The sequence below is a fragment of the Scylla paramamosain genome, chromosome 22, assembly GCF_035594125.1.
Source record: "Scylla paramamosain isolate STU-SP2022 chromosome 22, ASM3559412v1, whole genome shotgun sequence".
In the NCBI taxonomy this organism is placed as follows: domain Eukaryota; kingdom Metazoa; phylum Arthropoda; class Malacostraca; order Decapoda; family Portunidae; genus Scylla; species Scylla paramamosain.
This window is the reverse complement of record NC_087172.1, coordinates 14198637-14215354: the sequence shown is the minus strand read 5'-3', so window position 1 is coordinate 14215354 and position 16718 is coordinate 14198637. Positions and strand designations below refer to the sequence as shown.

Genomic DNA, 16718 nt, shown 5'->3' with positions numbered 1-16718 from the left:
TTAAACGATGCAGGAACAATTAAAGCCATATCATGTACATCCTACATTTTATTCTTGGACTTTGTAAAGTACAAGCTGAATCATCTTAATATTCAGACTTAAATCCATTCCATATAACCTGCATTTACATTTGTTTATTTAACATATTTCATTACTTTTATAGCTATACAAGACATTTATTCATGTGACAAACCTGAGCAGTACTGAATGGACACCACATGGCTTGACATGTTTAGATGTCCAAGAAAATTTCACGTGGTTTTGCTTTGTAGGCTTGACCGAAGACAAAAAAAATGGTGCTAAAGCTCATTCTTCAATGGGTATTTTGTAGATTCTTAAAGTTATTTGAGTTTGGTAGCTAAGAACACTTAGTGAAATACTGTATGTTTTGTCTTCAACACTTTGTACTAAATAAGGTAATACTGTAACAATTTTGATGTATCATTCAGTATAGACTGTAAATGCTCCTCAAAATGAAGCTATAAATGGACTGGTTTGAGAAACCTAGTGTTTTCTAATGCTTTCCTTCAGGATTTGAGAAACGAAACCAAAGCATTCAGCAATAGCTGTAGTGTATGCATGCACGCATCTGTGCACACGCATTGTGTGAAAGAGAAGTCATCACTACTAATGGTTATACACACAGCTGTCCTTTAAGCACATAGTTATTAACTTTTATGTGACAAAGACAATGTGGGTTGCAAAAAGCATATGCTTATGTATGCAGCACCCAAATGTGTTACACAAATGTTTGAGGGGGCTATAGTGTAGTCTACACCTTAAACTTTACCTTATGCTGGGACATGAAGTGTACATGCATAATTTTACAATCACAAACCTTCTCACACATTATTTATGATCAAATAAAAGAGAGATACCTCTAAACAATATCTTGAAAACAGCTCCTAATGTTTAGATGGCTCTACACTAAAATAGATAAATAGTGGACAAGCAATGAAGAGAAAAGAGCCAAGACTAACTGCACAATGAGGGAATGCTATAAGAGGAAAGGACTTGAGACCTTCCTGTCATTGCCAACTGCTTGAAGGATATTCTGGGATGGAAGAGGGCCAGACATAAGGGATACATATGAGAATATAGTATGTATTGTAGATGTCATTCAGCTCAGTTCGTCCACATCCATTATCAGAGCAGTACTGCAGTTGTGAAGGATTTTGATCTTGTTGAGGCAAAGACCTCAATGCTTTTTTCCATGGATGGCCAGCAATGCTCTGGTTTTCTGTGCCTCAGGTGCCAGGGACTTGGTCACTGTGATCACACACCCATCATGCAACATGTGGCTGATGAGTGTTGCTGTGTTGCGGGCGTCACAGATTCCTGAATGCTCACGCCCCTGGAAGGTCAAGCCCAGGTCCTGCAGGGCACCCGCCAAACCTTTTGGGCTCCGCCTGTAGAACTTCTGCAAAAGATGATGATGATGATACTGATACATAATGCTGACTGTAATTAGTATGTATGTATATTTTTGGGCCACAGCAATGGAGTAATACAACTCCAACATGCAGGAGAGGCAAGCAAGGAATATTTATGTACAAACACTTTAAGGTCAGCTAAAGTGAAAGTATATACTACTTATAAAAGAAGCTTCCCACCTTGTACAGGAGCTTCACATCAGCCCATTGATTAAAGAAATCAGGTTTTCTAATCCTTTTGCGTGTGCATTCCCGCTGTAGGCAAATCTCAAGGTCCCAGTCTAGTAGGCAGAAAGAAAAAAAAATGGAAGAATTAAATTGTGCCATTAGTAAAGTAGGAGGAGGCAGTAGACACCTGCCGAAACAATAATTACTCCCAGTGAGGTCTAAAGCACTGTTCAGGGGGTGCTGTGAACTTATCATTAAACCCAGCTGTGACCTCACTGAACGTTTCCCTTTGTGTTTCACAACACAAGGGGGCAGTCACAGCCTGCCCTCTAAAGACAACTCTCTTCCTCCACACAAAACTACAAGCACCTAATAACACACACACCCTTCACTCAAAAATTTTAAAATCATGTAGAACACCACCTCTCCTCTTCTAAACCTCATCTTCTTTTCCTCACTGAAACTCAGGTGTCTGAGGCAACTGGCAGTAGCCCCTTTTCTGTTTCCTACTACTTTCTCTATCCTCATTTTCGATCCAAAGCTGGATGCTGCGTTTATGTGCGCAATGACTTAACCTGCTCTCGTGCCCACGCTCTTGAATCTTCCGAGTTTTCCACCATCTGGCTACGACTACAGAGTCACTCTCATACTAAGTTTATCTGTGCTGTATACCTCTCACCTAACTCCTCTGATTATAAGAAATTCTTTGACTACTTAACTTCCAAAGTGGAGCACATTCTGACCCTCTGCCCTTTTGCAGAGATCTCCATTCTTGGAGACTTCAATGTTCACCACCAGCTTTGGCTTTCCTCTCCCTTCACTGACTATCCTGGTGAACTAGCCTACAACTTTGCTATCCTCCATGACCTAGAGCAGTTGGTGCAACACCCTACTCGTATTCCTGACCGTCTTGGAGATACGCCCAACATTCTTGACCTTTTCCTGACCTCTAATCCTTCTGCTTATGCTGTCACCCTTTCTTCTCCGTTGGGCTCCTCCGATCACAATCTCATATCTTTATCTTGTCCTATCGCTCCAATCCCTCCTCTGGATCCCCCTAAGCGAAGGTGCCTCTGGCGTTTTGCCTCTGCTAGTTGGGGGGACCTGAGGAGGTATTTTGCTGATTTTCCTTGGAATGACTACTGCTTCCGTGTCAGAGACCTGTCTTTGTGTGCTGAGCGCATAACAGAGATGATAGTGTCTGGCATGGAGGCGTACATTCCTCACTCTTTTTCTTGTCCTAAACCTTCTAAACCTTGGTTTAACACAGCTTGTTCTCGTGCTATACATGATAGAGAGGTGGCCCACAAAAGATACTTAAGCCTTCCATCACCAGAATCTCATGCATTTTATATTTCTGCCCGGAACCATGCCAAGTCTGTTCTCCAACTAGCCAAAACTCCTTCATTAACAGAAAATGTCAAAACCTTTCAAGATCTAACTCCCCTCATGTTTTCTGGCATCTAGCCAAAAATATCTCCAATAACTTTGCTTCTTCTTCTTTCCTTCCTCTATTTCAACCAGATGGCACCACTGCTATCACATCTATTTCTAAAGCTGAACTCTTCGCTCAAACCTTTGCTAAAAACTCTACCTTGGACGATTCTGGGCTTGTTCCTCCCTCTCCTCCACCCTCTGACTACTTCATGCCACGTATTAAAATTCTTCACAATGATGTTTTCCATGCCCTCGCTGGCCTAAACCCTTGGAAGGCTTATGGTCCTGATGGAGTCCCTCCTATTGTTCTCCGAAACTGTGCCTCCGTGCTTGCACCTTCCCTAGTCAAACTCTTTCAGCTCTGTCTGTCAACATCTACCTTTCCTTCTTGCTGGAAGTTTGCCTACATTCAACCTGTTCCTAAAAAAAGGTGACCGTTCTAATCCCTCAAACTACCGTCCTATTGCTTTAATTTCCTGCCTATCTAAAGTTTTTGAATCTATCCTCAACAGGAAGATTCTTAAACATCTATCACTTTACAACCTTCTATCTGATCGCCAGTATGGGTTCTGTCAAGGCCGCTGTACTGGTGATCTTCTGGCTTTCCTTACTGAGTCTTGGTCGTCCACTTTTAGAGATTTTGGTGAAACTTTTGCTGTTGCCTTGGACATATCAAAAGCTTTTGACAGAGTCTGGCACAAAGCTTTGATTTCCAAACTACCCTCCTACGGTTTCTATCCTTCTCTCTGTAACTTCATCTCAAGTTGCCTTTCTGACCATTCTATTGCTGCTGTGGTAGACGGTCACTGTTCTTCTCCTAAATCTATAAACAGTGTTCCTCAGGGTTCTGTCCTGTCACCCACTCTCTTCTTATTATTCATTAATGATCTTCCAAAGCAAACTTCTTGTCCTATCCACTCCTACACCGATGATACCACCCTGCACTTTTCCACGTCTTTTCATAGACGTCCAACCCTTCAGGAGGTAAACATATCACGCAGGGAAGCCACAGAACACTTGACTTCTGATCTTTCTAAAATTTCTGATTGGGGCAGAGCAAACTTGGTACTGTTCAATGCCTCAAAAACTCAATTCCTCCATCTATCAACTCGACACAACCTTCCAGACAACTATCCCCTCTTCTTCAATGACACTCAACTGTCCCCCTCTTCTACACTGAACATCCTCGGTCTGTCCCTTACTTATAATCTGAACTGGAAACTTCACATCTCATCTCTAGCTAAAACAGCTTCTATGAAGTTAGGCGTTCTGAGACGTCTCCGCCAGTTTTTCTCACCCCCCCAGCTGCTAGACAGCGTGGAATCAAAAGCTTTTCGTCTCATCAACTCCTCTCCTCTAACTGACTGTCTTCAGCCTCTCTCTCACCGCCACAATGTTGCATATCTAGCTGTCTTCTACTGCTATTTTCATGCTAACTGCTCTTCTGATCTTGCTAACTGCATGCCTCCCCTCCTTCCGCGGCCTCGCTGCACAAGATTTTCTTCTTTCTCTCATCCCTATTCTGTCCACCTCTCTAACACAAGAGTTAACCAGTATTCTCAATCATTCATCCCTTTCTCTGGTAAACTCTGGAACTCCCTGCCTGCTTCTGTATTTCCACCTTCCTATGACTTGAATTCCTTCAAGAGGGAGGTTTCAAGACACTTGTTCATCAATTTTTGACCACTGCTTTGACCCTTTTATGGGACTGGCATTTCAGTGGGCATTTTTTTTATTAGATTTTTGTAGCCCTTGGCCAGTGTCCTTCCTACATAAAAAAAAGTGAATGATATTAAACCAGAAGTAGATGTGATGAAAAGTACTTGTAGTAAGGTATGGTGTGGCTTTTTTCTTTTAATAAAATGCACCCTTGCAAAAAATAATACATGGACAAATAAACAAATGACCAAAAAAGATTCCATGTTTCACCTGACCATGTAGCAAATGTTACACGGTTCCCTGGCACAGCAGCACAGAAGGACATCTTATGCTGCTCACACAGGTGTTGCATCCACTTAGAGAAGAGGCAAATACAGGTCCCTAGAGGAACACCAGCATCTACTTGTTCCTGGGTTATGCCTGTAAAATTGAGAAGCATAAGTAAATTTTGCCTTAAAAAGTGTCTCCATGTATGACTGCTTTTGTTCTTAGAACAACTTTATGAGCCAGAAGCTTTCTTAATGATAAGCTCCTTCAGTGAATGTATACCTAGATTGCCCAGTGGAAGCCAATGACAACCAAAGCTAGAGGTGAGGACTGAAACCTCCCACAACATCAGGTATCTGTCTAATCCTCCTGTCTAACCAGTCCATAGTTTGTGTACCAGTCAAGTTGGTGCAGAAGGATGAAAGGACAGGCTGCTCCATGGGCATCACATATTGCTGGAACTCAGAGATGACCTCCCCAGACTGCAGGTTGAGTAGCACGGCAGGAAACTCAATGATCTCGTGTTGGGGTGCATTCCACTTCCCCTCCCAGCAGGTGGATTCAAAATCAAGTACCACCAGATACTGAAACTCCTGCTCTGAAAGAAGAGAGAAAAAAAAAAAAAAAAAAAAAAAAAAAATAAAATAAAAAAAAAAAAAAAAAAAAAAAAAATATATATATATATATATATATATATATATATATATATATATATATATATATATATATATATATACCCTCCTACGGTTTCTATCCTTCTCTGTAACTTCATCTCAAGTTTCCTTTCTGACCGTTCTATTGCTGCTGTGGTAGACGGTCACTGTTCTTCTCCTAAATCTATTAACAGTGGTGTTCCTCAGGGTTCTGTCCTGTCACTCACTCTCTTCTTCTTATTCATTAATGACCTTCTAAACCAAACTTCTTGTCCTATCCACTCTTACGCTGATGATACCACCCTGCACTTTTCTACGTCTTTTCATAGACGTCCAACCCTTCAGGAGGTAAATATATCACGCAGGGAAGCCACAGAACGTTTCACTTCTGATCTTTCTAAAATTTCTGATTGGGGCAGAGCAAACTTGGTATTGTTCAATGCCTCAAAAACTCAATTCCTCCATCTATCAACTCAACACAACCTTCCAGACAACTATACCCTCTTCTTTAATGACACTCAACTGTCCCCCTCTTCTACACTGAACATCCTCGGTCTGTCCTTTATTTATAATCTGAACTGGAAACTTCACATCTCATCTCTAGCTAAAACAGCTTCTATGAAGTTAGGCATTCTGAGACGTCTCTGCCAGTTTTTCTCACCCCCCCCCAGCTGCTAACTCTGTACAAGGGCCTTATCTGTCCATGTATGGAGTATGCTTCACTTGTCTGGGGGGGTTTCACTCATACTGCTCTTCTAGACAGGGTGGAATCAAAAGCTTTTCGTCTCATCAACTCTCCTCTAACTGACTGTCCTCAGCCTCTCTCTCACCGCCACAATGTTGCATATCTAGCTGTCTTCTACCGCTATTTTCATGCTAACTGCTCTTCTGATCTTGCTAACTGCATGCCTCCCCTCCTTCTGCGGCCTCGCTGCACAAGACTTTCTTCTTTCTCTCACCCCTATTGTGTCCACCTCTCTAATGCAGTATTCTCAATCATTCATCCCTTTCTCTGGTAAACTCTAGAACTCCCTGCCTGCTTCTGTATTTCCACCTTCCTATGACTTGAATTCCTTCAAGAGGGAGGTTTCAAGACACTTACTCATCAATTTTTGACCACTGCTTTGACCCTTTTATGGGACTGGCATTTAGGTGGGCATATTTTTTTATTGGATTTTTGTTGCCCTTGGCCAGTGTCCTTCCTACATAAAAAAAAAAATAAATAAATAAATAAAAAAGATTATATATATATATATATATATATATATATATATATATATATATATATATATATATATATATATATATATATATATATATATATATATATATATAATTTTAAATATAGATGACTTGCATTACAGCAATGGCAAAGTATCACTGCTCTGCAACTCAAATTACACAGTAGAATACAAGTATTTTTTAACCTATGTATTATTTTCTAGCACTTGTACAATGACCCTAGGTGTACACACATACTTGGTTCATGATACATACACATCACCAGTTCTAGTAACTAATATTACGGTGCATAACAATACTGATTAATGTCAGTATTTATCTTGGATTTTTCCATAAATGTATTGCCAAGCAAAACCACTCATTAAAGGCCACTCCACCAGCAATCCCAGACAATGATCACTCAACACACCAACAGCAGGCTTCCTGGAGGTGGTGACATTCTGCTGCCGCTTCTGTACCAACCCCAGCTCCCTGCAAGAGAAACGCACCCAACCTTTCAGTAGTAGTTGAGGCAAAACTGCAGAGTCAAAGCTAGCACCCTGCCACTGAGGGTGGAGGGCTGAATGGCAGCTCTGGTGGAATCAGCCATCCTCATCCATAAATGCATCTAAAGGTGAGTATGGAATTAACCTTAGTCATCTAAATTTCAGACATTACTTAATTTACCTGCAAAATATGACGCAATGAATAAAATGAAGTGATCAGCAGACATGAAATGAATCAATTTAAACCTAACCTCACTTAACTTAACCCTATGATGAAAATACTATTTCTATATCGATATCCTATTCACCCTCCTGACACTATCTAAAATGTGTGCATTTACTTTATTCCACTCATCCTCAACCGTACTTATAAACCAATTCCTGTCGGTATTCTCTTAGTTGAGCTAGACAGAACTGACAAGTGGTTACATAGCGAGTCGTTTGGTGGCCATGGGTGTGATGAGGCACGGGATCCTGGCAGGAACATCCAGCAGGCACAAGGCGGAGTGTTGCTTTCAAGTTTCCCTCCTCAGTCCTCACCAGTGTTTTGACCACATTTTCAGTTTCGGCGCATCGCAAGTTCGGCTCATAATGATCAAAATCATTGTTATTCTGATACGTTTCCATCAATTTTTATGCATTGTTTACTTATAAAATTATGGCTTACACATTAGAGTAGTTAGAAGTATCATGTAATAGATAAAGCATTTTGGCTGAGACTGACATATCAACCTCTGAATTTAATGTTTTAAATTTACGTTGGAGAATGCAGTTTGTGCAGTTTGAGCCTTTGGATCGGCAACTCCTGTAGAAGAAAAACGAATAAAATAAGCACCGCTCGCCCTTTCTCGGCTTTTTACTACTCAGACGGATATTTCACTAAGAATACGCGCAAGTACTTATTTTTGTCTCAGGTCTGTGCTGGTGGGTGCTTAGCTCAACATATGTCCGTCTAAATATAAAGTAATTATCAACTACAACCTGGCATTGGCTCATATATGTAATTCACCATACATTCGTCTCTCCACACAGTCCCAGTAGCACCACCATCCATTCCCTTCCTATCTGCTCCACTCTTTCATTTCCATCAAGGATTCTGACACACACACACACACACACACACACACACACACACACACACACACACCAGCTGTTAAACGAGATAGCGCAACACACACACACACACACACACACACTCCATCACCATCTCTAAAACGAGAGAAAGGGCAACACACACACACACACACACACACACACACACACATTCCATCACCATCTGTAAAACGAGAGACAGGGCAACACACACACACACACACACACACACACACACACACACACACACACACACACACACTCCATCACCATCTGTAAAACGAGAGACAGGGCAACACACACACACACACACACACACACACACACACACACACACACTCACCATCGCCATCTGTAAAACGAGACAGGGCAACACACACACACACACACACACACACACACACACACACACACACACTGCATGTCTAGAAACACCTCGAAATATCTGGAAGAAACATTCGATATCAAGCTATTGATGAAAAAATAAAAAAAAATGGAATGGAGCTAGGAAGGTGCCGCTATGATGACGTCACGGCTGATGATGTCACGGCTGATGACGTCATAGAGGGCCGTTAGCTACGTGCGTACGTATTTTATTTTGAAAATGACCCCTCGAAAAAACGCAGCTAGACTCAAATGCTTTACATTTTATATTCCGACTTGCCACATACTTTAACTAACATCAAAAATATCAAGAGATTTCAAAGCTCAGTAATAATAAAGAAAAATAAGAAGAACAATTTGGAAAAAAGTTGGAACCTTGATCCCCATAAAAACCATTGAAAAGTCCGCCCATTTTGACATAACAAGAATAAAAAAACACTTTAAAAAATATGAACTATTCTTTAAAACATTTTGAAGTTAGTTAGAAGCAGAAATAAACCATTCACCAAAAGAAAATTAAAAACATTGTTGGAACATCAACACGAAAAAGAAAAAGTTCTACAGTTCACAGTTTTGACTGAATAAGAGTGAAAACACTTTAAAAATCATAAGCATTTTTTTTAGAAGTAATAAGAACCTAATAAAGGCTGAAATAAAGAATAAAACTTTGACGACCGTTAAAAAAGTGCCAAAAATACTCCTTATTTATACAAAAACAACGCCAAAATCAACATGTTTCACGTAACACACACATGGAAAACTCTTAAAAAGCAGCTAAATATTTTTAGAGACCATACAGTCTTAGTTATAAGCCGAAATAAAACAGTTATGAAATAAAGAAAAATAATATTGGAACAGGCTGGAACAGGCATATCCAAGATGGCGGCCAGTAAAGAGGACGACCACCATATTGTCTCATTTAACCTTTTTCAAACTCAAACAAGGCAATGACAGTTATGTTTGAACAGCGGATATGAAAGCTTAGTCATGGGGTTCCATTTTGTGACAGGATTGGCTTGATTGGCTTGTAATAGTGAGAGATGAAGCAAGTAATTGCTGGTAAAGAGGGACCAGTCAGTTTGTTTACATTTTCAAAAGTTAATTTTGGCAGTTTTTAATTTTCTGTCAGGGTTGATTCATTGATATTTTGTGCTGGAGGTTAGGTTTGAGTAGGTTAGGACGACTTAACATCGTCAAATATTGAGCTATTCATTAATAGTCAGGTTAAGTAAGGAACGTGGAATATTGAGCTACATAAATATATTCGTAGCGTTTCCCTACCTTATCGTCCCCCTGTGGCTGTGGTGGCAGTGATGGTGCAGGGGCGGCAGGCCGGCTGGTGACCTACCCTGGCAGCAGTTCATGGCCCAAATCTTTCTTTATTTTGCTTGTTTTCAGCCACTACTGTCTCCAGGCGTTCACTGATAGAGTCCACACCTTCCTCAGCACCAACCAACGAAGGTTCAAATCATGTGGAACCCTTGGCGGCAACTGTACAGGCGTGGCCACACACACACGTACACACACGAGATATACAGGCAAGGAACTGAAACGGCCGCGTACAACCACCCGTAACAGGAGCAACACTGACTGGTCTCAACTTGGCAACTTTTGTTTATTTTCCTGCTTTAAATGTTTCAAGACCTTTTGTTATTTATTTTCTTATTTTCACGTTTTATTAAGTTTCTTTGGACACTTTCAGAAAGTTTATTACGATTTTGTGAGTATTTTGTTTTGTTGTTTTCATACCGCTGATAGGTTCCACTATTTTCCTTTACAAGTTAGATTACATGATTTTGATTGACTTATAAAGCTCTAATTCGTTTTAAATATACTTTTTTTTCTTTTATTTCCAGAGAACTATCACAGTCCCCCCTTAAACACTCCAGAACCTTTTATTTTACCTCCAGCACACCACTTCTACCCTCAAAGACCCAGTACTTATCTGCAACATGCCTATAACATAACCAAAACACCTCAAAAGCAACTCCAACCACACTAAAACACCTTAAAACACCTTAAACACTCCTAAACGCACAAAAAACACCCTAAACACATCGAAAGTGCACCAAAATATCCCCAAACACACTTAAAATACTCCAAAACTCACCCAATTGACTTAAAACGCATCGAAAACACACCGTACCTACCCAAAACACACTCAAACTCATCCATAACATTCTAAAACACACTTAAAACATCCCAAAACACTGAAAACGGCCCAAAACACACTTAAAACACCCCAAAACACCCAGACTGACCTAAAATACCCACAAACGCACCCAAAATTCCCCGGTATCCACACAAAACACACCCAAACTCGTCCATAACATCCTAAAATACACTTGAAACATCACAAAACATTGAAAACAGTCCCAAACACACTTAAAGCACTCCTAAACAAGCCTAAGACACCCCAAAACACACCAGGAACGCTAAATATTGACTCAAACATCACCAAATCCCTAAAACACACACTTCAACACCCTTTCAACACCTCCAGACACACTGCAACACTCCCTAAACACCTCCAGACACACTCCAACACCTCTTAAATACACCAAATACACTGGAAGCACTGTCAGGGAAGACAAATACTACCAAGACAGACAGGGCAGCAGGGAAAATTAAGCTAAATATTGTTTTCTTATCATTTTTCTGTTTTACCACCTCCTCTATTCCTTCTCCCTTCCTCTTCCTCCTCTATTTCTCTTATTTTCTTACTCATTCTACTCTTATCTACACGTCTGAGTTTAGAAACACGTGGAAACACCAGGAAAACACTGCAAAGTACGATAATTATTACCGAGGAGACAGCGGAGCCGATCAAGGTCCCTGGTCCATGATGGCGGCCGTGACGTCACGGCAATTTTACGTACCGTAACGGATTTCATTTCGAAATTGACCCCTCGAAAAAATGGAGCTAGGCTGGAATGCCTTATATATTCTGACTTGACAAATACTTAAACTAATATTCACAATATTAAAACAGCTCTAGCCTGAGTAGTATTTAAAAAATATCCAAATGAAATATGGAAAAAGTGTTGAAATATTCGGCACCATTTAAATCATTGAAAAGTCCACAACATTTGAATTTTTAGGAACGTAAAAATTTTTAAAAAATCTGAACTATCATCTTACACAATCAAAAGTGACCTGGAACAAGAAGTAAACAAATAAAACCGAAATTGTGTAAAAACCAAGTGTTGAACCTAAATACGATTAAAAACCACTGAAAAGTCAACCTATTTTCATTCAACAACAAGATAAAACACTTTAAAACATACAAACAATTTTTTCAAGCAATGAAAAGTTAGTTACAAGCTCAAATAGAGAGACAATAACACAAAAAGTGTTGTAATAACAACTTTTAACAGGACCATAAACCATTTTTAAAGTCCACTTATTTCTCTCAACAGGAACCAAAAAACAATTTAAAAATCATAAGCAATTTTTAGAAATACAAAAGACGTAGTTAGAACGTGAAATAAAAAATCAAGTTTGTCAAAATACTGCTAAAAAAACACCCCGCATTTTCGGCAAGCAACACAAAATTCAACACAACTCAACACAAGCCACGAAAATACTTCTAAAGCAAATAATTATTTTTATAAACCATAAAAAACATGCTATACCAGCAGAATAAAGAAGTTAAGAAAAAAATAAAAAAATATTGGAACCCACAGGTTGAAGCAGGTTGGCAGAGGTAGCCAGGCATCATGGTGGCCCTTGTCAGTGGAGAGAACGGCCGCTATTTTGCCTGTTATTCTTCCATCGTAACTAAATGAGGCAATGGCAGATATATCTAGCTAGCGGATATGAAAGCCTAGTTATGTGGCTCCACTTAGTGACGTGTTAGGCTTACAATAAGTGACAAATGAAGCAGATATTGGCGGACAAATGGGGAAGGCTGCCTCCACCTCAGCTGATAACATTAGATAAGTGTATTTTTTTGACGTTTTTATAATTCCTGTCATGGTTAATTAGTAAGAGTTTTGTGGTGGAGGCTTGGAGCGCTTGTGGCACCGTGGAATGCTGGGTCACGTCAATATATTCCTAACCAGGTGCAAAAACATGAAATACGAGGCTCAACAATAAACAGTAAGGTTAACCACTGACCTGACAGCCCTGTGTTGTTGTTGTTGTTGTTGTGGGTGACACGTAACAACACTATCACAGTTACCGCCTGTTACATCACACTGTGCAAATTAGCTGGCTGGACAAGTGGTGGGCCGGTTTCTTACCAATATTATCCCTTGTGGCACTGCAGGCACCTCCCGGCAGGCACCAAGCTTGCACCAGCACACGCAGGCACCCACCACGGCCCCTGTCACTGTCTTGTTCTGCGAAAATACGTTAAATAAAGCACCAGTTTATGGCACCCTTTTAACCTAGTGCCTTGTGTCTGACGTCTGGTTGTGTCGTCCGTCCCAGCCTGCTCCGCACAGTACGCAGGCAAACCTATCCACAACACACTTAGCTTTCAATAACAAGCACCAACTTCTTTTATATTATACTAAACTAATAGAAAATTAAATATAAAGAATTATAAGCGTGTAAAAATAAATCTCAGGCCATTATAACTGTAATTGTCAAAGTATCTAGATGTTACTGATTGAAGCGCCAAATTCAAACTGGTCCTGGCGGGACTTACACTGCAATGTCTCGTCCCTTGTGTGGCGTAATGTGAAATCATTGAAAAGCTTGTGTGAATTGAAGGCTTGGCTTAATACTGTGTTATATCTCAGCTTATCATTATTAAGTATTTACCATTTGACGTTAAAAAACAACAATACTTCACAGAGATATCCAAGTATAACAGAGGCTTCCATACTGTAGCTAATGATCAACAGAGAATTACCAGCCTTTCTCTGTGTGTCAAAGAGAGCCCTTAGGGAAACGTTCGTGTGCGTGTGTGTGTGTGTGTGTGTGTGTGTGGGTGTGTGTGTGTGTGGTATGGAAAGATATAATTGCTTAAGTACAGCCTCTCTCTCTCTCTCTCTCTCTCTCTCTCTCTCTCTCTCTCTCTCTCTCTCTCTCTCTCTCTCTCTCTCTCTCTATGTATTTTGCCTGTCTGCCCTCGTGTGTGTGTGTGTGTGTGTGTGTGTATCTCATTTATTTATTTAAGTTATTTTTCTTCTTCACGCAGATAGTAATTGACGAACACAACACACCACGTGGAGAGAAGCAAGGTGTGGAGTACCCAAGCCTCTCACAGTCCATGCTAGTAGACTCACCCTGCATGTGGAGATCTCCCAAAATGCACGGAGGTTATTCCAGAGCTGCAGGACAGAGTACTTGAGGCCATTGGTGAACAGAAAGCTGAGGTTGAACAAAGGTAGAGTAAAGATTACACTGACATTTGGGACATTGACATTGTTTGTTACCAGTATTATATTGATTCCTTTTATTTCAGCCAAGAATTGATAGCTGCCCAAGGTGTAAGCAAGATTCACAATGATGAGGTCATTGTGACGTGTGCAATGTGTCCACTGGTCTTGGCCTTCCTGACCAAGGCAGCCACACAAAGGAAATTCCACGTTATTGTTGCCGAACGTGCCCCTAAATATGATGTAAGGTGTTTTATGCGTCTCTTTCACGTCATCGTGTCTGATGTGCACAATACATAACACAGGGACTGCCACATGTAGGGGTGATGGCTTCTTGCAGCTTCCTTTATTTTATTATGTTCTTATGTTCTCAATACATCTTTTACTTGTGCAGGGTCACCCAGTGGCAAAAGCTTTATGTACTGCTGGAATTGAGACAACATTAATTCAAGACTCTGCAGTGTTCCCCATCATGTCACGTGTCAACAAGGTCATCAAAGGTCATCGTTGGCACCGAGACGGTGGTGACCAACGGAGGCATTGAGACCTTTGTTGGTGCAGCCTCTCTTGCCTCACCACCAAAGTTTTATTCTGTTCCAGTAAGTTTTATTTGTTAGTCATTATCCTGATACCTCTTTCAGTGGGGCAGTATTTGAAACATATTTACTGTTGCAAATTGAACAGGGAAGGTATCACAAAAGTACATACCATTTTATTCTCACAGAAATTCTTGATTCCAGTTTTTGATACATTCCTTTTCCACATGTTTATTTCGTGTAGGTGGATATACATTCCTCGTGTTGAGTGTTGGATGGTCCTTTCTCAAACCTCAACCTATTGTTGTCTCATGTGGAGCTAGATACTATCAGATCAGTACCTATATAATATTGAAAATCATGGCATGAATTGTGCATTTTGCTTATTGTCACAAATCTTCATTTTCAGCTGTATGTGTGCACTCCCACATACAAATTTAGCTTGATGGGCTGTGAAGAAATAAGCCACCAAACCACCACTTCTATTATCCCAGAGGGAACAAAGTTTTGGCTGTCTCTAAATACTGCGCTGACTCAGCTAGATTACGTTCCTCCAGAAAATGTCACCAGTTTGATAAATAACAAGTGAGTTTGTGTTGTTCATATGACTGTGTGGTCCTTTCAAGGTGTGATGTTGGGGGATCATTTAATTTTTTCATTTGCTTTCCTTGTTGGGCCTGGGCTGACCTCAGGAGACATCAGTATTTGTCAGCTTTATGCACAAACTGTTATTTAGCACTGTACTTCATCTCCCAGTAAAACTTCTGATCCTAAATGCATCAAATGAAAGGCCTTTATGTTTTACTTATGAGTGAGATAAACAACTTACTCAATTTATTATACAGTAAAATCCCTCTCATCCGGCAGCTTCAAGTATCCGGCACATTTTTCTCCGAGCCTTAAAATCAATAAAAAATCAATGTGTACTCAGAAAATCAATTAAAATTCCCACGCGAGGCATACTCCGTCCCCTTGTCACCACAGCGCACTGCTTCGCGCCACCCGCAGCCCACTGCACTGTGTTTACTCAGTGACTCAGTCCCGCGTGTGCACTGTTTATCGCCCGACGCCTTCATCACGCCTAAAGTTGTAGAAAAAAGGAAGTGTGTTGTGCTTACATTTAAGCAGCTGATCAGATCAGCTGATCATTGTTGTGGTAAGATGCGTGAGTGTAGGGTGGTCGTTGTGGACATAATTTCACTTCTATTCAAGTATCCAGCGCGTCGGCGGTCCCGTTGATGCCGGATAAGAGGGATTTTACTGTACCCTGTTTATCTTGCACATCTACTCACTTAGCTTTAAATAATGGCTGCTGACCATTTAAATCTCTTTTATTTCAGTCGAGGTACTGCACCATCCTACGTGTACCGGCAGCTTAGCGAACTGTACCGTCCCACTTCTTGTGTAACAAGAAGGTAACAGCTTTAATCCTTGCAAATAAGGAATAAGAGAAAAGAGACACACCTGCCATTTGTACTGTTATGCTGTAGTGTTCTGTCATTTTTTTCCTCTTTTATCCTAGAACCATTTTTGGTCATTCATGTTTCTAAAAATTATTATACAAAAATGTTGAGCTTAATATGTTTGGTGTAGTTTTTTGTAACATGTGTTATTGTTAATGTGTGTGGTTCCCCTCAGGAAGAATGTTGCAGTATTAGCAGTAATGTTACAGCCAATGGAAGTGTCTGTATTGTGGTTTGGTGGGAGGTTAATTTGATGTATTTTTAGAGTTGTGCAGGATATTATAGCAAGCCCTCAAAATAAAGAAAATAACTATAGAAAACACTCCTTGTATTGAAAACACCACTGCAGAGAAATCTCTAATGAAACAGGAAACCCTACATTCAGTACTGTGTGGTTGTTGCAGTAACACTGAGCTAAATGCCTTTTGGATGGTTGTACACTAAAAATAATGTAAAAATGCCTATAAACAACTGTCCGTCCCTGCATTAAAAACCTTTCATCATAAAATTACACACAAGATACTCAACCAGTGCATGAATGTTCAAGCGGTACCATTTGCTCCCTTCTG

The 16718-nt window shown here is 40.3% G+C and overlaps 1 protein-coding gene and 1 long non-coding RNA gene across 9 annotated transcripts; one reads left to right on the top strand and one right to left on the bottom strand.

Annotated features, from left to right (window-relative positions):
- Positions 1–33: 33 nt before the first annotated feature.
- Positions 34–13668, bottom strand: LOC135111624 (ERI1 exoribonuclease 2-like). 8 transcript variants are annotated; one of them, XM_064025146.1, is made up of 7 exons: positions 13065–13668; positions 7774–8149; positions 7269–7330; positions 5362–5557; positions 4968–5117; positions 1614–1714; positions 34–1420 (listed from the first exon to the last, which is right to left on the bottom strand). In XM_064025146.1, the coding sequence occupies exons 2-7, from the start codon at positions 7829–7831 to the stop codon at positions 1199–1201; spliced, it is 789 nt and encodes a 262-aa protein (XP_063881216.1). In that variant the 5' UTR covers positions 7832–8149; positions 13065–13668; the 3' UTR covers positions 34–1198. The 8 variants fall into 8 exon arrangements, with proteins under 8 accessions (XP_063881216.1, XP_063881217.1, XP_063881215.1 ...); XM_064025147.1 differs by lacking the exon at positions 13065–13668 and adding an exon at positions 12940–12960; XM_064025145.1 differs by lacking the exon at positions 13065–13668 and adding an exon at positions 10102–10928.
- A 303-nt stretch (positions 13669–13971) lies between these two features.
- Positions 13972–16471, top strand: LOC135111642 (uncharacterized). The gene is made up of 5 exons (XR_010273852.1): positions 13972–14158; positions 14237–14393; positions 14545–14749; positions 15096–15271; positions 16027–16471. It is a non-coding gene; the product is annotated as an uncharacterized LOC135111642 (long non-coding RNA).
- The last annotated feature ends 247 nt before the right edge of the window (positions 16472–16718 follow it).

Excerpts from the sequence above, each read along its gene's own strand:
- LOC135111624 (XM_064025143.1), bottom strand. The coding sequence starts at position 10,184 with ATGAACTGCTGCCAGGGTAGGTCACCAGCCGGCCTGCCGCCCCTGCAC. Across the intron at positions 7,331-10,101 it reads AGCCACAGGGGGACGATAAG|GGAGCTGGGGTTGGTACAGA; the intron begins GTAGGGAAACGC and ends TTTCTCTTGCAG. Across the intron at positions 1,421-1,613 it reads ATGTGAAGCTCCTGTACAAG|AAGTTCTACAGGCGGAGCCC; the intron begins GTGGGAAGCTTC and ends CATCTTTTGCAG.